Genomic DNA, 27,635 nt, shown 5'->3' on the forward strand with positions numbered 1-27,635 from the left:
CCCTGCTCCGGGTGAGGATGTCCATGTGCTGACCGGACACTCGGGAGCCGCCACATCCGTCTCCAGATCCCTGGTCGCAGCAGATGGAATCCCTTATGGAAGAAGGTTACCCTTATGAGTCTTTAAACGGCTCCTTTACTGAAGGCCGTGGATTTCTTGTCAGATTCCACTGCGGAGTCCGTCGGGATGGCGGCCAGAAGGGCGGTATGGCAGAAGGTGACATCAGTACTAAGGTGACCCTGTGTAGTCTGCCCCTTCCAGGATTTGGAAAGTATTTTACAGAAGGAGCCGGATTCTAAAAAAATCCTTTCCCTGTGAAACAAATAAAAGGAAATTTCCCTTTCCGAAAGTTAAAAACAGAAGTTCCTTCCAGTCCAAAAGATCTGATAGAGAAGGACAGTGGTCCAGAGGGAAAGGTCAGAAGATTGGGAGAGGCAGAGGGTGCTTGTGTAACCCCTTCCCAACCAGCGCCGTAATAGTACGCACAGCGGGACGTGACTTGCCGCCCAGCACCGTACTATTACGGCCCGCTGATCAGGCAGGAGCTGCGCCAACCTGATCAGCTGAAGGGGACCGGCTGTTCCCGTTAACCTGTCCAGGCCTGTCTCGTGGGCAACCTGTCCAGGCCTGTCTCGTGGGCAACCTGTCCAGCCCTAGGCCCGTCTCGTGGGCAACCTGTCCAGCCCTAGGCCCGTCTCGTGGGCAACCTGTCCAGCCCTAGGCCCGTCTCGTGGGCAACCTGTCCAGCCCTAGGCCCGTCTCGTGGGCAACCTGTCCAGCCCTAGGCCCGTCTCGTGGGCAACCTGTCCAGCCCTAGGCCCGTCTCGTGGGCAACCTGTCCAGCCCTAGGCCCGTCTCGTGGGCAACCTGTCCAGCCCTAGGCCCGTCTTCTGGGCAACCTGTCCAGCCCTAGGCCCGTCTTGTGGGCAACCTGTCCAGCCCTAGGCCCGTCTTGTGGGCAACCTGTCCAGCCCTAGGCCCGTCTCGTGGGCAACCTGTCCAGCCCTAGGCCCGTCTCGTGGGCAACCTGTCCAGCCCTAGGCCCGTCTCGTGGGCAACCTGTCCAGCCCTAGGCCCGTCTCGTGGGCAACCTGTCCAGCCCTAGGCCCGTCTCGTAGGCAACCTGTTAGTGTATGACTGTGTAATACACTAACAGGCAATGCATTACAATACAGATGTATTCTAATGCATTGCAGAGGGGATTAGACCCCCAAAAGTTAAAGTTTAAAAAAGTGTTTTTTTATAAATAAAAATGGTAAAAAAAGGAAAAACGCTCCTTTTCCTGTGATTTTATATTTAAAAAAAAAAAACATATTGGGTATTGCAGCGTACGTAACGACCGGCTCTATAAATATCACATGATCTACTCCGTCTGATGAACACCATAAAAAAAAATCAAAACTGTGACAAAAAAGCTATTTTTGTCACCTTACATCACAAAAAGTGCAACACCAAGTGATCAAAAAGGCGTATGTCCCACAAAATGATTCCAAAAAACGTCACCTCATCCCAGCAAAAAATCAGCCCCTACCTAAGGAAATCGCTCAAAAAAGAAAGAAAACAAGCTTTTTTTTTTTTTTCTTCAAAACTATTATTTTGCTAAAGTGAAATAAATAAAAAGTAGACATATTAGGTATTGCTGCGTCCGTAACAACCTGCTCTATAAAAATACCACATGACCTAACCCCTCGGGGAACACCGTAAGAAAATAAAAACGGTGCCAAAAAAGCTATTTTCTTGTCACCTTACATCACATAAATTGCACCAAGCAATTAAAAAGCCGTATGCCCCCCAAAATAGCACCAATCAACCCGTCACCTCATCCCGCAAAAAAGGAGACCCTACCTAAGACAATTGGTCAAAAAATAAAAAAGCTACGGCTCGCAGGATATGGAGACAAAAATTCTATTGTGTAAAACGTAAATAATAAAGTGTACATATTAGGTGTCAGTTTCCATAACGATCTGCTCTATAAAAACATATGACCGAACCCCTCAGGTGAAGGCGAGAAAAAAAAAAAAAACTGTGACACAATTACCAATTTTTTGGGGTCACCTTGCCCCATAAAGTGTAATAATGGATGATCAAAAAATCATATGTACCCCAAAATGGTGCCAACAAAAACGTCAACTCTTCCTGCAAAAAACAAGCCCCTCCACAAGACGATCGGCAGAAAATAAAAATAATAAGGTGTTCGGAAAATAGACACAAAAACATATTTTTTGTTTTCAAAAATGCTTTATTATGTAAAACTGAAACAAACAAAGTAGCCATATTTGATATCAAGCAACTGCTCTATAAAACTAGCACCTGGTCTACTCCATCAGATGACTGTTGTAAAAAAGAAAAACTGTGCCAAAACAGCTATTTTTGGTTACCTTGCTCCACAAAAACATAATATAGAGCAATTAAAAATCATATGTACCCCAAAATAGTACTAATAAAACTGGCCCCTTTCCCCTAGTTTCCAAAATGGGTTCCCTTTTTGTGAGTTTCTACTATTAGGTGCATCAGGGGGGCTTCAAATGGGAAATGGCATCTAAAAACCAGTCCAGCAAAATCTGCCTTCCAAACACCATACGGCGCTCCTTCCCTTCTGCGCCCGGCCGTGTGCCCGTACAGCAGTTACTGACCACATGTGGGGGTGTCTGTAAACTGCAGAATACGGGTAATAAATATTGAGTTGTGTTTGGCTGTTAACCCTCGATGCGTTAAAGAAAAGAAAATAGATTAAAATGTAAAATCTGCCAAAAAAGTGAAATTTCATCTCCATTTTCCTTTAATTCTTGTGGAACACCTAAAGGGTTAACAAAGTTTGTAGAATCAGTTTTGAGTAGCTTGAGTGGGGTCATCTATGGGGGTATCCACTATGTAAGCCCCACAAAGTGACTTCAGACCTGAACTGCTCCTTAAAAAGTGGGTTTTGGAAATGTTCTCAAAAATGTTAAGATTTGCTTCTAAACTTCTAAGCCTCTAACGTCCTAAAAAAATAAAATGACATTTAAAAAATAATGCCAACCTAAAGTAGACGTCTGGGGAATGTTAAGTAATACATATTTTATGAGGTATCACTTTCTGTTTTAAAGGCAGAGAAATACATTTTTGGGTAAATTTGGGATTTTTTTTCATAGAGGTGAAATATATTGACTCAAATGTATGACTATCATGAAGTACAATGTGTCACCAGAAAACAGTCTCAGAATGGCCTGGATTAATAAGTGTTACAAAGTTATTACCACATAAAGTGACCTGTGTCAGATTTTCAAAAAATGGCCGGGGCAGGAAGGTGAAAACTGGCCCGGGGTAGAAAGGGTGCATCTCAGGTGGGAGGAAGACTAAAGCTCTTCTAAATATTTTCTCTAAAGGTTACGATAGTTCTTTTCGTCTTCCTTCACCATAAACGTTTTCAGAGTAACCCCAATTCATTGTAGGAAGCTCAAAAGAGTCTAGAACGCAATCTGTTCCAAACCTGTCAGACGCCTTAGTTACAGGCTGGGTGATGAATTGGAAAAAATCAAACCCTTGTCCAGCCCAAAGTTTAACCTTTTTAGGGGTTCGCTTAGATTCCATTCTTCAGAAAACCTTTCTTCCTACCCAGAAAGTTTCAAGCTTCTAGAGGCCTTCAGCGTGTATGATCAGGGAGGCTATGAAACTGCTGGGCACGCTAACATCATGCATCCCGCAGGTAAAATGGGCCCAGTCCACACTAGGATACTCCAGCAATGGTTACTAGGGAGTTGGAACTGAAGTTGGGAGCAAATGATTCGAATTCGGTTATGGGTAAATCCAGATCATCTGAGGAAAGGGGTTTCCTGGAATCCCAGTCACCTTCAGGTTATCACAACAGATGCAAGCCTTTGGGGGTGCGGAGTGGTGGAGGAAGAGTCGGTGGAGGAGTGGTAGAGGAATAGTCGGCGGGGGAGTGGTGGAGGAAGAGTCGGCGGGGGAGTGGTGGAGGAAGAGTCGGCGGGGGAGTGGTGGAGGAAGAGTCGGCGGGGGAGTGGTGGAGGAAGAGTCGGCGGGGGAGTGGTGGAGGAAGAGTCGGCGGGGGAGTGGTGGAGGAAGAGTCGGCGGGGGAGTGGTGGAGGAAGAGTCGGCGGGGGAGTGGTGGAGGAAGAGTCGGCGGGGGAGTGGTGGAGGAAGAGTCGGCGGAGGAGTAGAGGGGGAGGTGTTTTGCAATGACTATACTCAACAATAAAGTCGTCTTTTACAATGTGAAGTTTACTGGATAGTGAAACTTGACTCAATGAGCCCGAAAGGGTTAAATGAATGTTGCCCCCTCAGTGTCCTTCTGTAGGTAGCGGTTGCCGTGGGGGATACCTCCTTGTAATAATTGCTGTGATCAGTAACACTTGGGGAAATAGGTAGATTAAGAGTGTTTCAACTCTGGTAGCAACTTAGAATACATGCTTGACAAAGGGGATGGACCTCCGAAACGTATCTGCTACATGTCTGCTGGGCGCGCTGAGCTTCGATGTGACCCTTTTACACAATGGACTGTATGTAAAGTGCGGACTATTTCCTAAATGATGAGCTCATGTTATAAAATAATGAACGGACAAAAAATTTTGAATAAAGCATTTAATAGAAGATATATGTGGGTTCAGTGTGTTTTTGAAGTGAGTCAGAAGTGGTGTCATTGAGGAGGAGTCAAAGAGGAAATGTCATAGAGGAGGAGTCAAAGAGGAAATGTCATAGAGGAGGAGTCAAAGAGGAAATGTCATAGAGGAGGAGTCAAAGCCGGCCCTATGCCTCATCTCATGGAGGAGACTGGAGAAGCCAGCCCTATGCCTCGTCTCAGAGAGGAGACTGGAGAAGCCGGCCCTATGCCTCGTCTCAGAGAGGAGACTGGAGAAGCCAGCCCTATGCCTCGTTCCTTCACTGGTTACTGCAGACCCTGACTCTCTGGACTTATTTCCCATTGGGGTGCACCATCTCTTCCGGAGAGCAGCAACACGTGGTGACACCTCGATGGGATGCAGCGTAGCACTGGGGCCACTGCAAACCTGGTCACTGCAGGTGTCATAAAGGGGTGTCACAGAGAAGAGGTCATGGAGGAGGCGTCCTGGAAGGGGTGTCAGAGAGGAGTCATAGACGGGGTGTCAGAGAGGAGTCATAGACGGGGTGTCATACCCATTTTAATATGTTGCAGATTATGAAAATGATGGGGAGCAGCCATCATTACATTTTTTTCTTTGGGCCTATGAATGTGACAGCACCAAGGAGGTCAAACCTCTGTGACTGTCGACCTGCCGGTAGAGATGAGACCCTACAGGAGGAGAGGACAGCTAGAGACAGCTGCTGACACTGAGAGACACCCGCCTGCAGGTAGAGATGAGACAACTTCCTACAGGTGGAGAGGACAGGTAGAGACAGCTGCTGACACTGAGAGACACCCGCCTGCAGGTAGAGAGGACAGGTAGAGACATGAGTCGCCTGCAGCAGCTTCTTGCATTATAAGAGTCCTGGAAGTAGAGCAACGGTTCTCCACTGAGGATCTCTCTCCGGCAGTCTCCGCACTGAGGATCTCTCCCCGGCAGTCTCCGCACTGAGGGTCTCTCTCCGGCAGTCTCCGCACTGAGGATCTCTCCCTGGCAGTCTCCGCACTGAGGGTCTCTCCCCGGCAGTCTCCGCACTGAGGATCTCTCCCCGGCAGTCTCCGCACTGAGGGTCTCTCCCCGGCAGTCTCCGCACTGAGGGTCTCTCCCCGGCAGTCTCCGCACTGAGGGTCTCTCCCCGGCAGTCTCCGCACTGAGGGTCTCTCCCCGGCAGTCTCCGCACTGAGGTTCTCTCCCCGGCAGTCTCCGCACTGAGGGTCTCTCCCCGGCAGTCTCCGCACTGAGGGTCTCTCCCCGGCAGTCTCCGCACTGAGGATCTCTCCTCGGCAGTCTCCGCACTGAGGGTCTCTCCCCGGCAGTCTCCGCACTGAGGGTCTCTCCCCGGCAGTCTCCGCACTGAGGGTCTCTCCCCGGCAGTCTCCGCACTGAGGATCTCTCCTCGGCAGTCTCCGCACTGAGGGTCTCTCCCCGGCAGTCTCCGCACTGAGGGTCTCTCTCCAGGGATCTTCACTCCAGAGTCTCTAACTAGCAGTCTCCACACTGAAGGTCAGTGGTCTCCACACTAACATCTCCAGGGTGACTCACCAGCAGTCTCCACACTGAGGATCTCTCACCAGGGACCTCCACACTGTAGTCTCTCACTGCACAACAGGTCAGTCTCTCCAGGTTGGGAATCTTTCTCCACATTTTTCTAGCCATTCTCTTCAGGACAGTCTCCTGGCTGAGAGCTAGTCACATATCTCTGTAGTCTGTCCCTTTAGAGAAATCTGTATAGTCCGGGGGTCTCGTCTCTTTAGAACAGCCTGTATAGTCCGGGGGTCTCGTCTCTTTAGAGCAGTCTGTATAGTTTGGCGGTCTTGCCTGTTTAGGGCAGTCTGTATAGTCCGGGGGTCTCGTCTCTTTAGAACAGTCTGTATGGTTTGGGGGTCTCGTCTCTTTAGAACAGTCTGTATGGTTTGGGGGTCTCGTCTCTTTAGGGCAGTCTGTATAGTCCAGGGGTCTCCTTCTGGTATGGTCCCTATTCTGGGGGCCTTTCTTGATACTCCTGCCAGTCTAATCTTATTTTCTGGGCTGTCTCTTGCAGGAGGCCCCTCTGGGGTCTGTCTCAGAAGATGCTGCTGCTCCTGGGATTGCTGGTTGCTGTGAGGTCGGAGCCTTCTGTGCCAGGTGTGTGATCCGTCAGTTGTGAAGGGGTTAATCACGCGTGCAGTCTCCTCATGTCATCTGTCCTTACATCGGCTTCTTGCCCGGGGGTCTTGGCGTGCTCAGACGGCTGCTCCTCCTGCCCGGGACCCCTTTGAAGTGGGAGTTTCGCTGGGAGGCTGCAGGTCTCTCCAGGTCGGGCTCTCGAATCTCATAGTAATGCTGGAAATAGGAGCTGAGCCCAAGAGCTGACACTTCATTACCAGAAGTCCAGGCTGCACAGAGCGCTCCACCCTCTGGGCCTGACACCATAATACTAACTGGTGAAGGGTCGGCGGGGACAGCTGCTCCCACTGGTGAAGGGTCGGCGGGGACAGCTGCTCCCACTGGTGAAGGGTCGGCGGGGACAGCTGCTCCCACTGGTGAAGGGTCGGCGGGGACGCTGCTCCCACTGGTGAAGGGTCGGCGGGGACAGCTGCTCCCACTGGTGAAGGGTCGGCGGGGACAGCTGCTCCCACTGGTGAAGGGTCGGCGGGGACAGCTGCTCCCACTGGTGAAGGGTCGGCGGAACAGCTGCTCCCACTGGTGAAGGATCGGCGGGGACAGCTGCTCCCACTGGTGAAGGGTCGGCGGAACAGCTGCTTCCACTGGTGAAGGGTCGGAGGGGACAGCTGCTCCCACTGGTGAAGGGTCGGCGGGGACAGCTGCTCCCACTGGTGAAGGGTCGGCGGGGACAGCTGCTCCCACTGGTGAAGGGTCGGCGGGGACAGCTGCTCCCACTGGTGAAGGGTCGGCGGGGACAGCTGCTCCCACTGGTGAAGGGTCGGCGGGGACAGCTGCTCCACTGGTGAAGGGTCGGCGGGGACAGCTGCTCCCACTGGTGAAGGGTCGGTGGGGACAGCTGCTCCCACTGGTGAAGGGTCGGCGGAACAGCTGCTCCCACTGGTGAAGGGACGGTGGGGACAGCTGCTCCCACTGGTGAAGGGTCGGCGGGGACAGCTGCTCCCACTGGTGAAGGGTCGGTGGGGACAGCTGCTCCCACTGGTGAAGGGTCGGCGGAACAGCTGCTTCCACTGGTGAAGGGACGGTGGGGAAAGCTGCTCCCACTGGTGAAGGGACGGTGGGGACAGCTGCTCCCACTGGTGAAGGGACGGTGGGGACAGCTGCTACCACTGGTGAACGGTCGGCGGGGACAGCTGCTCCCACTGGTGAAGGGTCGGCGGGGACAGCTGCTCCCACTGGTGAAGGGTCGGCGGGGACAGCTGCTCCCACTGGTGAAGGGTCGGCGGAACAGCTGCTTCCACTGGTGAAGGGTCGGAGGGGACAGCTGCTCCCACTGGTGAAGGGTCGGCGGGGACAGCTGCTCCCACTGGTGAAGGGTCGGCGGGGACAGCTGCTCCCACTGGTGAAGGGTCGGCGGGGACAGCTGCTCCCACTGGTGAAGGGTCGGCGGGGACAGCTGCTCCCACTGGTGAAGGGTCGGCGGGGACAGCTGCTCCCACTGGTGAAGGGTCGGCGGGGACAGCTGCTCCCACTGGTGAAGGGTCGGTGGGGACAGCTGCTCCCACTGGTGAAGGGTCGGCGGAACAGCTGCTCCCACTGGTGAAGGGACGGTGGGGACAGCTGCTCCCACTGGTGAAGGGTCGGCGGGGACAGCTGCTCCCACTGGTGAAGGGTCGGTGGGGACAGCTGCTCCCACTGGTGAAGGGTCGGCGGGAACAGCTGCTTCCACTGGTGAAGGGACGGTGGGGAAAGCTGCTCCCACTGGTGAAGGGACGGTGGGGACAGCTGCTCCCACTGGTGAAGGGACGGTGGGGACAGCTGCTTCCACTGGTGAACGGTCGGCTGGGGACAGCTGCTCCCACTGGTGAAGGGTCGGCGGGGACAGCTGCTCCCACTGGTGAAGGGTCGGCGGGACAGCTGCTCCCACTGGTGAAGGGTCGGCGGGGACAGCTGCTCCCACTGGTGAAGGGTCGGCGGGGACAGCTGCTCCCACTGGTGAAGGGTCGGCGGGGACAGCTGCTCCCACTGGTGAAGGGTCGGCGGGGACAGCTGCTCCCACTGGTGAAGGGTCGGCGGGGACAGCTGCTCCCACTGGTGAAGGGTCGGTGGGGACAGCTGCTCCCACTGGTGAAGGGTCGGCGGAACAGCTGCTCCCACTGGTGAAGGGACGGTGGGGACAGCTGCTCCCACTGGTGAAGGGTCGGCGGGGACAGCTGCTCCCACTGGTGAAGGGTCGGTGGGGACAGCTGCTCCCACTGGTGAAGGGTCGGCGGAACAGCTGCTTCCACTGGTGAAGGGACGGTGGGGAAAGCTGCTCCCACTGGTGAAGGGACGGTGGGGACAGCTGCTCCCACTGGTGAAGGGACGGAGGGGACAGCTGCTTCCACTGGTGAACGGTCGGCGGGGACAGCTGCTCCCACTGGTGAAGGGTCGGCGGGGACAGCTGCTCCCACTGGTGAAGGGTCGGCGGGGACAGCTGCTCCCACTGGTGAAGGGTCGGCGGGGACAGCTGCTCCCACTGGTGAAGGGTCGGCGGGGACAGCTGCTCTCACTGGTGAAGGGTCGGCGGGGACAGCTGCTTCCACTGGTGAACGGTCGGTGGGGACAGCTGCTCTCACTGGAGAAGGGTCGGCGGGGACAGCTGCTCCCACTGGTGAAGGGTCGGCGGGGACAGCTGCTCCCACTGGTGAAGGGACGGCGGGGACAGCTGCTCCCACTGGTGAAGGGACGGCGGGGACAGCTGCTCCCACTGGTGAAGGGTCGGCGGGGACAGCTGCTCCCACTGGTGAAGGGACGGTGGGGACAGCTGCTCCCACTGGTGAAGGGTCAGTGGGGACAGCTGCTCCCACTGGTGAAGGGTCGGCGGGGACAGCTGCTCCCACTGGTGAAGGGTCGGCGGGGACAGCTGCTCCCACTGGTGAAGGGACGGTGGGGACAGCTGCTCCCACTGGTGAAGGGTCAGTGGGGACAGCTGCTCCCACTGGTGAAGGGTTGGCAGGGACAGCTGCTCCCACTGGTGAAGGGTCGGCGGGGACAGCTGCTCCCACTGGTGAAGGGTCGGCGGGGACAGCTGCTCCCACTGGTGAAGCTGAGGATGGTGGCATCACCCAGAACATCCCCGGAAATCTCCAGTCACGTGACGTCCAACGACAACCCTACTGACGCAGACCAAGAGAACCCCCATAATATAGGAGAGACCCCCGCAGTGTGACCGCTCTTACAGTACAGACCTCTGCAGTGTGACCGCTCTTACAGTACAGACCTCCGCAGTGTGACCGCTCTTACAGTACAGACCTCCGCAGTGTGAGCGCTCTTACAGTACAGACCTCCGCAGTGTGACCGCTCTTACAGTACAGACCTCCGCAGTGTGACCGCTCTTACACTACAGACCGCCGCAGTGTGAGCGCTCTTACAGTACAGACCGCCGCAGTGTGAGCGCTCTTACAGTACAGACCTCCGCAGTGTGACCGCTCTTACAGTACAGACCTCCGCAGTGTGACCGCTCTTACACTACAGACCGCCGCAGTGTGAGCGCTCTTACAGTACAGACCTCCGCAGTGTGACCGCTCTTACAGTACAGACCTCCGCAGTGTGACTGCTCTTACAGTAGAGACCTCCGCAGTGTGAGCGCTCTTACAGTAGAGACCTCCGCAGTTACAGTACAGACCTCCGCAGTGTGAGCGCTCTTCAGTTACGAGACCTCCGCAGTGTGACCGCTCTTACAGTACAGACCTCCGCAGTGTGACCGCTCTTACAGTACAGACCTCCGCAGTGTGACCGCTCTTACAGTACAGACCTCCGCAGTGTGACCGCTCTTACAGTACAGGAACTCCGCAGTGTGACCGCGTCTTACAGTACAGACCTCCGCAGGTGTGACCGCTCTACAGTACAGACCTCCGCAGTGTGACCGCTCTTACAGTACAGACCTCCGCAGTGTGAGCGCTCTTACAGTACAGACCTCCGCAGTGTGACCGGCTCGTTACAGTACAGACCTCCGCAGTGTGACCGCTCTACAGTACAGACCTCCGCAGTGTGAACCGCTCTTACAGTAACAGACCTCCGCAAGTGTGAGCGCTCTTACAGTACAGACCTCCGCAGTGTGAGCGTGACCCCCCCCCCCTTTACAGTACAGACCTCCGCATGGGACCGCGCTTACAGTACAGACCTCCGCAGTGTGACCGCTCTTACAGTAGCAAGACCCTCCATGCAGTGTGACCCTCTTACACAGTACAGACCTCCGCAGTGTGAAGCGCTCTTACAGTACAGACCTCCGCAGTACAGACCTCCGCAGTGTGACCGCTCTTACAGTACAGACCTCCGCAGTGTGACCGCTCTTACAGTACAGACCTCCGCAGTGTGACCGCTCTTACAGTACAGACCTCCGCAGTGTGACCGCTCTACAGTACAGACCTCCGCAGTGTGACCGCTCTTACAGTACAGACCTCCGCAGTGTGACCGCTCTTACAGTACAGACCTCCGCAGTGTGACCGCTCTTACAGTACAGACCTCCGCAGTGTGACCGCTCTTACAGTACAGACCTCCGCAGTGTGACCGCTCTTACAGTACAGACCTCCGCAGTGTGACCGCTCTTACAGTACAGACCTCCGCAGTGTGAGCCGCTCTTACAGTACAGACCTCCGCAGTGTGAGCCGCTCTTACAGTACAGACCTCCGCAGTGTGAGCGCTCTTACAGTACAGACCTCCGCAGTGTGACCGCTCTTACAGTACAGACCTCCGCAGTGTGACCGCTCTTACAGTACAGACCTCCGCAGTGTGAGCGCTCTTACAGTACAGACCTCCGCAGTGTGAGCGCTCTTACAGTACAGACCTCCGCAGTGTGAGCGCTCTTACAGTACAGACCTCCGCAGTGTGGCCGCTCTACAGTAACAGACCTCCGCAGTGTGAGCGCTCTTACAGTACAGACCTCCGCAGTGTGGCCGCTCTTACAGGTACAGACCGCCGCAGTGTGACCGCTCTACAGTACAGTACCTCCGCAGTGTGAGCGCTCGTACAGTACAGACCTCCGCAGTGTGACCGCTCTTACAGTACAGACCTCCGCAGTGTGACCGCTCTTACAGTACAGACCATCCGCATGTGAGCGCTCTTACAGTACAGACCTCCGCAGTGTGACCGCTCTTACAGTAACAGTACCCTCCGCAGTGTGACCGCTCTTACAGTACAGACCTCCGCAGTGTGACCGCTCTTACAGTACAGACCTCCGCAGTGTGACCGCTCTTACAGTACAGACCTCCGCAGTGTGACCTCTTACAGTACAGACCTCCGCAGTGTGAGCGCTCTTACAGTAACAGACCTCCGCAGTGTGACCGCTCTTACAGTACAGACCTCCGCAGTGTGACCGCTCTTACAGTACAGACCTCCGCAGTGTGACCGCTCTTACAGTACAGACCTCCGCAGTGTGACCGGCTCTTACAGTACAGACCTCCGCAGTGTGAGCCGCTCTTACAGTACAGACCTCCGCAGTGTGACGCGCTCTTACAGTACAGACCTCCGCAGTGTGACCGCTCTTACAGTACAGACCTCCGCAGTGTGAGCGCTCTTACAGTACAGACCTCTGCAGTGTGACCGCTCTTACAGTACAGACCTCCGCAGTGTGAGCGCTCTACAGTACAGACTCCGCAGGTTACCGCTCTTAACAGTACAGACCTCCGCAGTGTGAGCGCTCTTACAGTACAGACCTCCGCAGTGTGACCGCTCTTACAGTACAGACCTCCGCAGTGTGACCGCTCTTACAGTACAGACCTCCGCAGTGTGAGCGCTCTTACAGTACAGACCTCCGCAGTGTGACCGCTCTTACAGTACAGACCGCCGCAGTGTGAGCGCTCTTACAGTACAGACCTCCCGCAGTGTGACCGCTCTTACAGTACAGACCTCCGCAGTGTGAGCCGCTCTTACAGTACAGACCGCCGCAGTGTGAGCGCTCTTACAGTACAGACCTCCGCAGTGTGACCGCTCTTACAGTACAGACCTCCGCAGTGTGACCGCTCTTACAGTACAGACCTCCGCAGTGTGACCGCTCTTACAGTACAGACCTCCGCAGTGTGACCGCTCTTACAGTACAGACCTCCGCAGTGTGACCGCTCTTACAGTACAGACCTCCGCAGTGTGACCGCTCTTACAGTACAGACCTCCGCAGTGTGCGCTCTTACAGTACAGACCTCCGCAGTGTGACCGCTCTTACAGTACAGACCTCCGCAGTGTGACCGCTCTTACAGTACAGACCTCCGCAGTGTGACCGCTCTTACAGTACAGACCTCCGCAGTGTGACCGCTCTTACAGTACAGACCTCCGCAGTGTGACCGCTCTTACAGTACAGACCTCCGCAGTGTGACCGCTCTTACAGTACAGACCTCCGCAGTGTGAGCGCTCTTACAGTACAGACCTCCGCAGTGTGACCGCTCTTACAGTACAGACCTCCGCAGTGTGACCGCTCTTACAGTACAGACCTCCGCAGTGTGACCGCTCTTACAGTACAGACCTCCGCAGTGTGACCGGGGGGGGGGGGGGGGGGCTCCTTACAGTACAGAACATCTCCGCAGTGTGAGCGCTCTTACAGTACAGACCTCCGCAGTGTGAGCGCTCTTACAGTACAGCACCTCCTGCAGTGTGAGCGCTCTTACAGTACAGACCTCCAGCAGTGTGACCGGCTCTTACAGTTACCAGAACCGCCGCCGTGTGAGCCGCTCTTTACAGTACAGACTCCGCAGTGTGACCGCTCTTACAGTAACGACCGCCCGCAGTGTGAGCGCTCTTCCAGTACAGACCTCCCGCAAGTGTGAGCGCTCTTTACAGCTACAGATCCTCCGCAGTAGTGGAACGCTCTTACAGTACAGACCTCCGCAGTGTGAGCGCTCTTACAGTAAGACCTCCGCAGTGTGAGCCTCTTCCAGTACAGGACCTCCGCAGTGTGACCGCTCTTACAGTACAGACCTCCGCAGTGTGAGCGCTCTTACAGCTATAGACCTCCGCAGAGTGTGAGCGCTCTTACAGCTACAGACCTCCGCAGTGTGATCCGCTCGTACAGTACAGACCTCCGCAGTGTGAGCGCATTACATTACAGACTCCCCTTACAGTACAGACCTCCGCAGTGTGACCGCTCTTACAGTACAGACCTCCGCAGTGTGACCGCTCTTACAGTACAGACCTCCGCAGTGTGACCGCTCTTACAGTACAGACCTCCGCAGTGTGACCGCTCTTACAGTACAGACCTCCGCAGTGTGAGCGCTCTTACAGTACAGACCTCCGCAGTGTGACCGCTCTTACAGTACAGACCTCCGCAGTGTGACCGCTCTTACAGTACAGACCTCCGCAGTGTGACCGCTCTTACAGTACAGACCTCCGCAGTGTGACGCTCTTACAGTACAGACCTCCGCAGTGTGACCGCTCTTACAGTACAGACCTCCGCAGTGTGACCGCTCTTACAGTACAGACCTCCGCAGTGTGACCGCTCTTACAGTACAGACCTCCGCAGTGTGAGCGCTCTTACAGTACAGACCTCCGCAGTGTGACCGCTCTTACAGTACAGACCTCCGCAGTGTGACCGCTCTTACAGTACAGACCTCCGCAGTGTGACCGCTCTTACAGTACAGACCTCCGCAGTGTGACCGCTCTTACAGTACAGACCTCCGCAGTGTGACCGCTCTTACAGTACAGACCTCCGCAGTGTGACCGCTCTTACAGTACAGACCTCCGCAGTGTGACCGCTCTTACAGTACAGACCTCCGCAGTGTGACCGCTCTTACAGTACAGACCTCCGCAGTGTGACCGCTCTTACAGTACAGACCTCCGCAGTGTGACCGCTCTTACAGTACAGACCTCCGCAGTGTGACCGCTCTTACAGTACAGACCTCCGCAGTGTGACCGCTCTTACAGTACAGACCTCCGCAGTGTGACCGCTCTTACAGTACAGACCTCCGCAGTGTGACCGCTCTTACAGTACAGACCTCCGCAGTGTGACCGCTCTTACAGTACAGACCTCCGCAGTGTGACCGCTCTTACAGTACAGACCTCCGCAGTGTGACCGCTCTTACAGTACAGACCTCCGCAGTGTGACCGCTCTTACAGTACAGACCTCCGCAGTGTGACCGCTCTTACAGTACAGACCTCCGCAGTGTGAGCGCTCTTACAGTACAGACCTCCGCAGTGTGACCGCTCTTACAGTACAGACCTCCGCAGTGTGACCGCTCTTACAGTACAGACCTCCGCAGTGTGACCGCTCTTACAGTACAGACCTCCGCAGTGTGACCGCTCTTACAGTACAGACCTCCGCAGTGTGACCGCTCTTACAGTACAGACCTCCGCAGTGTGACCGCTCTTACAGTACAGACCTCCGCAGTGTGACCGCTCTTACAGTACAGACCTCCGCAGTGTGACCGCTCTTACAGTACAGACCTCCGCAGTGTGACCGCTCTTACAGTACAGACCTCCGCAGTGTGACCGCTCTTACAGTACAGACCTCCGCAGTGTGACCGCTCTTACAGTACAGACCTCCGCAGTGTGACCGCTCTTACTACAGACCCGCAGTGTGACCGCTCTTACAGTACAGACCTCCGCAGTGTGAGCGCTCTTACAGTACAGACCTCCGCAGTGTGAGACTCTTACAGTACAGACCTCCGCAGTGTGACCGCTCTTACAGTACAGACCTCCGCAGTGTGACCGCTCTTACAGTACAGACCTCCGCAGTGTGACCGCTCTTACAGTACAGACCTCCGCAGTGTGACCGCTCTTACAGTACAGACCTCCGCAGTGTGACCGCTCTTACAGTACAGACCTCCGCAGTGTGACCGCTCTGACAGTACAGACCTCCGCAGTGACCGCTCTTACAGTACAGACCTCCGCAGTGTGACCGCTCTTACAGTACAGACCTCCGCAGTGTGACCGCTCTTACAGTACAGACCTCCGCAGTGTGACCGCTCTTACAGTACAGACCTCCGCAGTGTGACGCTCTTACAGTACAGACCTCCGCAGTGTGAGCTCTTACAGTACAGACCTCCGCAGTGTGACCGCTCTTACAGTACAGACCTCCGCAGTGTGACCGCTCTTACAGTACAGACCTCCGCAGTGTGACCGCTCTTACAGTACAGCCGCCGCAGTGTGAGCGCTCTTACAGTAGAGACCTCCGCAGTGTGACCGCCTCTTACAGTAGAGACCTCCGCAGTGTGAGCGCTCTTAAGTACAGACCTCCGCAGTAGTGATCGCTCTTACCACATACAGACCTCCGCAGTGTGAGCGCTCTTACACTACAGACCTCCGCAGTGTGAGCGCTCTTACACTACAGACCTTATCCTCTTGGTGACATCAGCTCTTTTCTCCATCAGAATGTTTCACGGTAAACGGGAGAGATTATCGGGGGTCCGTGAACCAAGCTGGAGCCGAGAAGATTCCTTGTCTTTACTGGAACCAGACGATCCAGCACCGCTACAACACACAGTCCGATCCATCCGGGGAGCTGGGACTTGGAAACCACAATCATTGCAGGTACAACAGGATCCCCAGTCCCTAAAAAATGTACATTCTGCAAAGAGAACGCCTGCAAGACAGAAAATATGGCGCCCATAACAACCGTCCTGTGGTGGAGAGCGGCACAGTGGGACTGCTCCTGGCCACAGAAGGTTGACTCGGCTGACAGTCAGGTCTCCTGACTCCTGCTACACTCCCCTCTACACGTTCTAGGTGGAGAGCAGAGAGTGCCGCTGCCAGACACGTGTGGTGCCAGCTTATCTACCCATTAGAGTGTCGGCTGAATCCACCGGCCTCTACCAGCAGGTCTGGCCAACAGCACTATGTGTATGGAGGCTTTAGAGCCAATTGGCCCCCCAGGACGCTTGAATACTTAAAAAGGACGTGAAAGAAAGCACATGGTATAGCTCTAGCTTCTACGGGGTTTGAGGACATGGATCTCTCAGGGGACTGTACAGTCCTCCATGTGAGCTCGTCAAGCTAGTCAAGACCCATTAGTAGTCAGAAGGATCCAGAGAGGCTAGATCAAGGATCGCTCATCTCAGAGATGTTTCTACCATCAGAGGGAATGATATGATGAATGCACTTACTGTTCAGCTGCTCCTGGTGGTGCTTCCACAGTGCTTCTGTAGGGAGAATGAGGGTCATAAGGCTCAAGGTCCATCAATGAAAGTACAAGAGGAGACAGAGCTCTTCCATGGATGGGGCTTCCAAACAGGCATTAATGAGGACTGGGGCTCTCCTTATTCTGTTATGTAATCACACCGTCGCTAGTGGTAATATAGGAGGCCTTGTGCCGGGGCGCCACATTCACTGGAGAAAGCTTTCCACATAATCGTTTGGTTGAATGCAAGGAAGCTCAGGAAAGAAACAGGATAATGCACTAGAGTCTTTCCTGCCCAGCAGGAGGAACGGAGGGAAATATCTTCTAACTGAGGATGTGATTGTCTCCTGAATCCAAGGTCAACACTTGACCTCCATAAGCCCAAAGAGCTAGCATTTATAGGATATGCTCTCCTGTTCCTCTCTCTGGTGGAGGGCCACTACCAGGACCTTCCAGAATCTGTAGATTGGAGGCTTCCAGTCTTCCTATAGAACCCAGATATTTGAGGTTATTCATTGCCAGATCTGATGCCTACAGGAAGAGGTGTCCGAATATTGGCTTTATGGTGTAAGAGGAGGAATCTGAACCAACACCTCCAGAGAGGAGACTACAACCCTAATCAGTGCCTTTCATGGGATGATGATTGACCGTATGAAGGTAGAACCAGGCTCGGACTGGCCCACAGGGGTACAGGTGAATCCCCCAGTGGGCCCCTGAGCAAGGTGACCCCCTAGCCTCCCACCCCCTGCACGAGTGGCACATACTGCACTACATACAGGTATTCAATGTACAGCTCCTCAACCAGCCAATGTTCATATAAGAAACCTAAGAAACTCCCCAGTTTGTTATTCTAGACACGACCAGAGCTGAGATGACTTCTAGGTATAGAGGAAAGCCACCAGTGTCCTCTTCTCACCACGACCTACCTTCTCTATGCAGGAACCCCTATATTCAATCATCTGGTAGCATCTTGCTGCTGTGTGAATGTATCCGTATGGTGGGCCCCCAAATAGTAGAACGTTCATTCCTGATCCCTGCCCCCTATAAACACGAGCAGCCATCATCATGCCCAGTCTATATATGTGCTAGAACCCCGGGCAGATAGACTTCATCATTGTGCTGCTGGAAGGGGCATCACTGTAGGGGCTGCAGAGGTAGCAGTGACTACTGGCCAGGAGCCTGAGGGCCCAGAGACCCTTCTGCCACATAAGAGACACCACCCTTATAAAAAGCACATTGTAGAGACGGAGTGATGGGGCACCCGATGGCCCAGGAGCCTGAGGGCCCAGAGACCCTTCTGCCACATAAGAGACACCACCCTTATAAAAAGCACATTGTAGGGACGGAGTGATGGGGCACCCGATGGCCCAGGAGCCTGAGGGCCCAGAGACCCTTCTGCCACATAGAGACACCACCCTTATAAAAGCACATTGTAGGGACGGAGTGATGGGGCACCTGAGGGCCCAGAGACCCTTCTGCCACATAAGAGACACCACCCTTATAAAAAGCACGTTGTAGGGACGGAGTGATGGGGCACCCGATGGCCCAGGAGCCTGAGGGCCTAGAGACCCTTCTGCCACATAAGAGACACCACCCTTATAAAAGCACATTGTAGGGACGGAGTGATGGGGCACCCGATGGCCCAGGAAGCCTGAGGGCCCAGAGACCCTTCTGCCACATAAGCGATACCACCCTTATAAAAAGCACATTGTAGGGATGGAGTGATGGGGCACCCGATGGCCCAGGAGCCTGAGGGCCCAGAGACCCTTCTGCCACATAAGAGACACCACCCTTATAAAAAGCACATTGTAGGGACGGAGTGATGGGGCACCCGATGGCCCAGGAGCCTGAGGGCCTAGAGACCCTTCTGCCACATAAGAGACACCACCCTTATAAAAAGCACATTGTAGGGACGGAGTGATGGGGCACCCGATGGCCCAGGAGCCTGAGGGCCTAGAGACCCTTCTGCCACATAAGAGACACCACCCTTATAAAAAGCACATTGTAGGGACGGAGTGATGGGGCACCCGATGGCCCAGGAGCCTGAGGGCCCAGAGACCCTTCTGCCACATAAGCGATACCACCCTTATAAAAAGCACATTGTAGGGATGGAGTGATGGAGCACCCGATGGCCCAGGAGCCTGAGGGCCCAGAGACCCTTCTGCCACATAAGAGACACCACCCTTATAAAAAGCACATTGTAGGGACGGAGTGATGGGGCACCCGATGGCCCAGGAACCTGAGGGCCTAGAGACCCTTCTGCCACATAAGAGACACCACCCTTATAAAAAGCACATTGTAGGGACGGAGTGATGGGGCACCCGATGGCCCAGGAGCCTGAGGGCCCAGAGACCCTTCTGCCACATAAGCGATACCACCCTTATAAAAAGCACATTGTAGGGATGGAGTGATGGGGCACCCGATGGCCCAGGAGCCTGAGGGCCCAGAGACCCTTCTGCCACATAAGAGACACCACCCTTATAAAAAGCACATTGTAGGGACGGAGTGATGGGGCCCCCGATGGCCCAGGAGCCTGAGGGCCTAGAGACCCTTCTGCCACATAAGAGACACCACCCTTATAAAAAGCACATTGTAGGGACGGAGTGATGGGGCACCCGATGGCCCAGGAGCCTGAGGGCCTAGAGACCCTTCTGCCACATAAGAGACACCACCCTTATAAAAAGCACATTGTAGGGACGGAGTGATGGGGCACCCGATGGCCCAGGAGCCTGAGGGCCCAGAGACCCTTCTGCCACATAAGCGATACCACCCTTATAAAAAGCACATTGTAGGGACGGAGTGATGGGGCACCCGATGGCCCAGGAGCCTGAGGGCCCAGAGACCCTTCTGCCACATAAGCGATACCACCCTGATGGGGCACCCGATGGCCCAGGAGCCCCACACAGCAATGCATTGACCCCATACTCAGAGATATTAGACCCACCAATGACCACTGTGGTGGAGCTCGAGAGGCTCATTCAGTAACGCTGTCCTCTTCTGCAGGAATCCTGACTCTGACGTCCAGCCGTGGTGCTATGTGTCTGAGGCAGAAGACGGGATCTACTGGATGTATTGCGACATTCCATCATGCCACAGTACGTGCACCCATAAAATCCTTCCTTCCAAATGACTGAGATGAACACGGACCCACACATCTGATTACGTCTCTGTCTCCAGTGCCAGGCTACGTGGGCTGCTTTCTGGATCGGGGCTCTCCTCCTGCCCTCAACGGGGCCAGTGGCACATCCAAAAAACTCACCATCCACAACTGCATCCAGTTCTGTCGCCGAAAAGGCCACGAGGTAAAAAAAGGCCTCGGTACAGTATATATCGCTCACATCCTGACATCATCCATACAGCGACTTCTCTCATCCTGACATCATCCATACAGCGACTTCTCTCATCCTGACATCATCCATACAGCGACTTCTCTCATCCTGACATCATCCATACAGCGACTTCTCTCATCCTGACATCATCCATACAGCGACTTCTCTCACCTGACATCATCCATACAGCGACTTCTCTCATTCTGACATCATCCATACAGCGACTTCTCTCATCCTACATCATCCATACAGCGACTTCTGCTCATCCTGACTCATCCATACAGCGACTTCTCTCATCCTGACATCATCCATACAGCGACTTCTCTCATCCTGACATCATCCATACAGGCGACTTCCTCTCATCCTGACATCATCCATACAGCGACTTCTCGCATCCTGACATCATCCAGACAGCGACTTCTCTCATCATGACATCATCCAATACAGCGACTTCTCTCATCCTGACAATCATCCATACAGCGACTTCTCAGCATCCTGACATCATCCATACAGACGACTTCTCTCATCCTGACATCATCCATACAGCGACTTCTCTCAGCTCTGACAATCATCCATACAGCTGACTTCGCGCATCCTGAACCATCATCCATACAGCGACTTCTTCGCTAATTCTGGACATCATCCATACAGCGACTTCTCTCATCCTGACATCATCCATACAGCGACTTCTTCTCAGCCCGGACATCATCCAATACAGCGACTTCTCTCATCCTGACTCATCACATACAGCGACTTCTCCTCATCCTGACATCATCCATACAGCGCTTTCTCTCATCCTGACATCATCCATACAGCGACTTCTCAACATCCTGACATCATCCATACAGCGACTTCTCTCATCCTGACATCAATCCATACAGCGACTCTCTCACACCCTGACATCATCCATACAGCGACTTCTCACACCCTGACATCATCCATACAGCGACTTCTCTCATCCTGACATCATCCATACAGCGACTTCTCTCATCCTGACATCATCCATACAGCGACTTCTCTCATCCTGACATCATCCATACAGCGACTTCTCACATCCTGACATCATCCATACAGCGACTTCTTCTCACATCCTGACATCATGCCATACAGCGACTCTTCTTCTCACTATCCTGACATCATCCATACAGCGACTTCTCTCATCCGGACATCATCCATACAGCGACTCTCACATCCTGACATCATCCATACAGCGACTTCTCTCATCCTGACATCATCCATACAGCGACTCTCACATCCTGACATCATCCATACAGCGACTTCTCTCATCCTGACATCATCCATACAGCGACTTCTCTCATCCTGACATCATCCATACAGCGACTTCTTCTCTCATTCTGACATCATCCATACAGCGACTTCTCTCATCCTGACATCATCCATACAGCGACTTCTTCTCTCATTCTGACATCATCCATACAGCGACTTCTTCTCACATCCTGACATCATCCATACAGCGACTTCTCTCATCCTGACATCATCCATACAGCGACTTCTCACATCCTGACATCATCCATACAGCGACTTCTCTCATCCTGACATCATCCATACAGCGACTTCTCACATCCTGACATCATCCATACAGCGACTTCTCTCATCCTGACATCATCCATACAGCGACTTCTCTCATCCTGACATCATCCATACAGCGACTTCTTCTCTCATTCTGACATCATCCATACAGCGACTTCTCTCATCCTGACATCATCCATACAGCGACTTCTTCTCTCATTCTGACATCTCCATACAGCGACTTCTTCTCCAATCAGGCCATCATCCATACAGCGACTTCTCTCATCCTGACATCATCCATACAGCGACTTCTCACATCCTGACATCATCCATACAGCGACTTCTTCTCATCCTGACATCATCCATACAGCGACTTCTCTCATCCTGACATCATCCATACAGCGACTTCTCTCATCCTGACATCATCCATACAGCGACTTCTCACATCCTGACATCATCCATACAGCGACTTCTTCTCTCATCCTGACATCATCCATACAGCGACTTCTCTCATCCTGACATCACCATACAGCGACTTCTCTCATCCTGACATCATCCATACAGCGACTTCTCTCATCCTGACATCATCCATACAGCGACTTCTTCATCCTGACATCATCCATACAGCGACTTCTCACATCCTGACATCATCCATACAGCGACTTCTCACATCCTGACATCATCCATACAGCGACTTCTTCTCTCATCCTGACATCATCCATACAGCGACTTCTCACATCCTGACATCATCATACAGCGACTTCTCTCATCCTGACATCATCCATACAGCGACTTCTCACATCCTGACATCATCATACAGCGACTTCTCTCATCCTGACATCATCCATACAGCGACTTCTCACATCCTGACATCATCCATACAGCGACTTCTCTCATCCTGACATCATCCATACAGCGACTTCTCATCCTGACATCATCCATACAGCGACTTCTTCTCACATCCTGACATCATCCATACAGCGACTTCTTCTCACATCCTGACATCATCCATACAGCGACTTCTCACATCCTGACATCATCCATACAGCGACTTCTTCTCTCATCTGACATCATCCATACAGCGACTTCTCACATCCTGACATCATCCATACAGCGACTTCTCACATCCTGACATCATCCATACAGCGACTTCTTCTCACATCCTGACATCATCCATACAGCGACTTCTCTCATCCTGACATCATCCATACAGCGACTTCTTCTCACATCCTGACATCATCCATACAGCGACTTCTCTCATCCTGACATCATCCATACAGCGACTTCTCTCATCCTGACATCATCCATACAGCGACTTCTTCTCTCATTCTGACATCATCCATACAGCGACTTCTTCTCACATCCTGACATCATCCATACAGCGACTTCTCACATCCTGACATCATCCATACAGCGACTTCTTCTCACATCCTGACATCATCCATACAGCGACTTCTTCTCACATCCTGACATCATCCATACAGCGACTTCTCACATCCTGACATCATCCATACAGCGACTTCTCACATCCTGGCATCATCCATACAGCGACTTCTCACATCCTGACATCTCCATACAGCGACTTCTCACATCCTGACATCATCCATACAGCGACTTCTCACATCCTGACATCATCCATACAGCGACTTCTCTCATCCTGACATCATCCATACAGCGACTTCTTCTCACATCCTGACATCATCCATACAGCGACTTCTTCTCACATCCTGAACATCATCCATACAAGCGACTTCTCTCATCCTGACATCATCCATACAGCGACTTCTCACATCCTGACATCATCCATACAGCGACTTCTCACATCCTGACATCATCCATACAGCGACTTCTTCTCACATCCTGACATCATCCATACAGCGACTTCTCACATCCTGACATCATCCATACAGCGACTTCTCTCATCCTGACATCATCCATACAGCGACTTCTCTCATCCTGACATCATCCATACAGCGACTTCTCTCATCCTGACATCATCCATACAGCGACTTCTCTCATCCTGACATCATCCATACAGCGACTTCTCTCATCCTGACATCATCCATACAGCGACTTCTCTCATCCTGACATCATCCATACAGCGACTTCTCTCATCCTGAATCAATCCATACAGCGACTTCTTCTCTCATCCTGACATCATCCATACAGCGACTTCTCTCATCCTGACATCATCCATACAGCGACTTCTCTCATCCTGACATCATCCATACAGCGACTTCTCTCATCCTGACATCATCCATACAGCGACTTCTCTCATCCTGACATCATCCATACAGCGACTTCTCACATCCTGACATCATCCATACAGCGACTTCTCACATCCTGACATCATCCATACAGCGACTTCTTCTCACATCCTGACATCATCCATACAGCGACTTCTCTCATCCTGACATCATCCATACAGCGACTTCTTCTCACATCCTGACATCATCCATTCAGCACAGACTGCTCCCCATGCCCTTCGCAGACTGCTCCCCATGCCCTTCGCAGACTGCTCCCCATGCCCTTCGCAGACTGCTCCCCATGCCCTTCCCAGACTGCTCCCCATGCCCTTCCCAGACTGCTCCCCATGCCCTTCCCAGACTGCTCCCCATGCCCTTCCCAGACTGCTCCCCATGCCCTTCCCAGACTGCTCCCCATGCTCTTCGCAGACTGCTCCCCATGCTCTTCGCAGACTGCTCCCCATGCCCTTCGCAGACTGCTCCCCATGTCCTTTCGCAGACTGCTCCCCATGCCCTTTCGCAGACTGCTCCCCATGCTCTTCGCAGACTGCTCCCCATGCCCTTCGCAGACTGCTCCCCATGCTCTTCGCAGACTGCTCCCCATGCCCTTCCCAGACTGCTCCCCATGCTCTTCGCAGACTGCTCCCCATGCCCTTCGCAGACTGCTCCCCATGCCCTTCGCAGACTGCTCCCCATTCCCTTTCGCAGACTGCTCCCCATGCTCTTCGCAGACTGCTCCCCATGCCCTTCGCAGACTGCTCCCCATGCCCTTTGCAGACTGCTCCCCATGCCCTTTGCAGACTGCTCCTCATGCTCCTTCGCAGACTGCTCCCCATGCTCTTCGCAGACTGCTCCCCATGCTCTTCGCAGACTGCTCCCCATGCTCTTCGCAGACTGCTCCTCATGCTCTTCGCAGACTGCTCCCCATTCCCTTTCGCAGACTGCTCCCCATTCCCTTTCGCAGACTGCTCCCCATGCCCTTCCCAGACTGCTCCCCATGCCCTTCGCAGACTGCTCCCATGCCCTTCGCAGACTGCTCCCCATGCCCTTCGCAGACTGCTCCCCATGCCCTTCGCAGACTGCTCCCCATGCCCTTCCAGACTGCTCCCCATGCCCTTCCCAGACTGCTCCCCATGCCCTTCCCAGACTGCTCCCCATGCCCTTCCAGACTGCTCCCCATGCCCTTCCCAGACTGCTCCCCATGCCCTTCCCAGACTGCTCCCCATGCCCTTCCCAGACTGCTCCCCATGCCCTTCCCAGACTGCTCCCCATGCCCTTCCCAGACTGCTCCCCATGCCCTTCCCAGACTGCTCCCCATGCCCTTCGCAGACTGCTCCCCATGCCCTTCGCAGACTGCTCCCCATGCCCTTCGCAGACTGCTCCCCATGCCCTTCGCAGACTGCTCCCCATTCCCTTCGCAGACTGCTCCCCATGCCCTTCGCAGACTGCTCCCCATGCCGTTTCAGCTTGCTTCCACATGTCTACTAAGCACTGTCCAGTTTCTCCTTCCCTCGTGACTGGAGATGGGGGATCGGCTGTAACTGTATGGCTGGGTCTCAGAGAGTGTGTGCGGCAGCGATGGTCTCTTGGCATAAGTGGAAGAGTGCCTATAACATCTCCCATCATCCCTCCTCTTGTCTGGCAGTTCGCGGGGCTGGAGGCCGGCTACGCATGCTTCTGCGGCAGTTCTTCGGAGATGGCGGCTCTGCAGGAGGTCAGCAGTTCTCAGTGTGACCAGATCTGTTTCGGAAGGACCAATGAGCTTTGTGGTGGTGACGGGAAGCTCAGTGTGTACAATGGTGAGTAGACGGGCGTGGGAAGCAGCAGCAATGTGCAGTGTCCACATGTGAAGTATCTTGCTTTCTCTGCAGTCTGGGTGGGGACGTGCCATGGAAACTTCTCCTCCACTGCTGGGGTCCTCTACTCACCAGACTTCCCAAATGAATACAGCGCAGACAGCTCGTGTGCCTGGGACATCATCATCCCTGGCAGCACGACCATACAGGTACACTTCCAGTCCTTTCATGTCCCAGATCCTGATGATGTCCTAGACCTGAAGGATGGAAGAAGTGGAAGACTACTTTTTCAAATTCGAGGAGGGCAAGAACCTCCAAACAACATCACCTTTCAGACGGACCATCTTCAGATAACATTCCAGTCCAACCGTGAGGTCAGCGGCCCAGGATACGTGATGGTGTACAGGGGTAGGTGGCGTGCTCTGGAGTGGTGGGTGGTAGGGAGCCGCAGGATGGTATTCATGAGGTGATTCTGCCTTCCCCAGGTCTGGGACACCTGCGCTCATCTGTGGTTCCATATTCCGGGATGACATCTTCCCCCACCGCAGAGGAAAGCCATCCAGCAGAGAGTGAGCAGCACAGGAACAGTGAGTGGTGGAGAGGGCACAGTGTCTGCCCGCGCGACTATATAACTGCACCAGTGCGCCATCCTCCTTCTAAACATTTATCGATGACAATAAGGTCCAGGTTAGACCGAAACGTTGGCCACTGTCTATATATAATCTTGGATGGAACTAATAAACCACTGTTACCGATTCTAATCATTGGCGTGCCGTGGTATCATTGTTCTACAGAAGTATTTACCACTGAGCACCACCATAACGACTAGGAGCGCTATCCAATTCCTCATCTGCCCGTAGGTTTCTAACCTGGAGATAAGTAGATTTAGAGGGGTCTGGTGCCGCTTATCCCTGTGTTTCTGGTGCAACACTAATTTCTGTTCTCTTCCTTCTACAGTCTGGCTTCTCGTGGCCGCCAGCTCCGCTCTCCTGCTCCTGGGCATTGGATACTCAGTGTGGAGGTACCTACCCAATGAGTGCTGTAGTGACGGATACATGATGAGTGGTGTAGTGACAGGTACACGATGAGTGCTGTAGTGACAGGTACATGATGAGTGCTGTAGTGACAATGGGTACATATTGGAGGGGTCTCCTGGCACTGAGGTTGAGGAGGTTTCTCCTGTCTCTGGGGTTGCGGAGGGAAGCATCTCCTGTCTCTGAGGTTTGGGAGAATCTCCTGTCTGTGGGGCCAAGGGTTTTACCTCTCTCCTGTTGTTGCTCAGGTTCCTGGCCTGCAGTTGCTCCACGCTGTGCAGACACCAGAGGGCGCAGTGCGGAGACCTGACCAGTGTGAACCAGTCGTCTATGAAGTCCCTGCTGTAAGTACCCGGCTGTGCCCACCAGAACCACCAGCAGCCCTGGGCACCTATCTGTATTGACCTTCTGAGAGGAAAAGGGCCTCCAGCAGCACTGGACACCTACCTGTACTAACCTACTGAGAGGACAAGGACCACCTGCAGCCCTGGACACCTACATGTACTAACTTACTGAGAGGACAAGGACCACCTGCAGCCTGGACACCTACCTGTACTCAGTCTCACCTCCTGAGAGGACAAGGATCTACAGCAGCTTTGGACACCTGCAGAACTCAGGAGCAGGGGGTACTTGCACACTGGTTGCTGTTTAATGCTTGTCATTGCAGTGGCCAGGTTTGGGGTGGCCCCAACGTTATGCTAGGTGCCCTGGACACCGTTGAGGTGTCACCACGTGTTGCTCCTCTCTGGAAGGGATGGTAAGGTGTGGAGCACCCCAATGGGAAATAAGTCCAGAGAGTCAGGGTCTGCAGAAACCAGGGGGCTTCTTTACTGGAGGAATTTAGGCGCAAAACAATACAGACGAGGCATAGGGCTGGCTTCTCCAGTCTCCTCCCTGAGACGAGGCATAGGGCTG

General features: G+C 53.9%; 1 protein-coding gene across 5 annotated transcripts; it reads left to right on the forward strand.

Annotated features, from left to right (window-relative positions):
• Positions 1-5,503: 5,503 nt before the first annotated feature.
• KREMEN2 (kringle containing transmembrane protein 2) lies at positions 5,504-27,506 on the forward strand. 5 transcript variants are annotated; one of them, XM_044273039.1, is made up of 10 exons: positions 5,504-6,210; positions 6,643-6,725; positions 16,040-16,199; positions 19,789-19,880; positions 19,963-20,087; positions 25,536-25,689; positions 25,762-26,094; positions 26,172-26,273; positions 26,644-26,763; positions 26,969-27,506. In XM_044273039.1, exons 2-10 carry the CDS (start codon positions 6,671-6,673, stop codon positions 27,028-27,030), a joined length of 1,203 nt encoding a protein of 400 aa, XP_044128974.1. In that variant the 5' UTR covers positions 5,504-6,210; positions 6,643-6,670; the 3' UTR covers positions 27,031-27,506. The 5 variants fall into 5 exon arrangements, with proteins under 5 accessions (XP_044128974.1, XP_044128973.1, XP_044128975.1 ...); XM_044273038.1 differs by having other exon boundaries at positions 5,504-6,104; XM_044273040.1 differs by having other exon boundaries at positions 5,504-6,104; positions 26,644-26,707.
• The last annotated feature ends 129 nt before the right edge of the window (positions 27,507-27,635 follow it).

This window comes from Bufo gargarizans, unplaced genomic scaffold, assembly GCF_014858855.1.
Source record: "Bufo gargarizans isolate SCDJY-AF-19 unplaced genomic scaffold, ASM1485885v1 fragScaff_scaffold_350_pilon, whole genome shotgun sequence".
NCBI classification, from domain to species: Eukaryota; Metazoa; Chordata; class Amphibia; order Anura; family Bufonidae; genus Bufo; species Bufo gargarizans.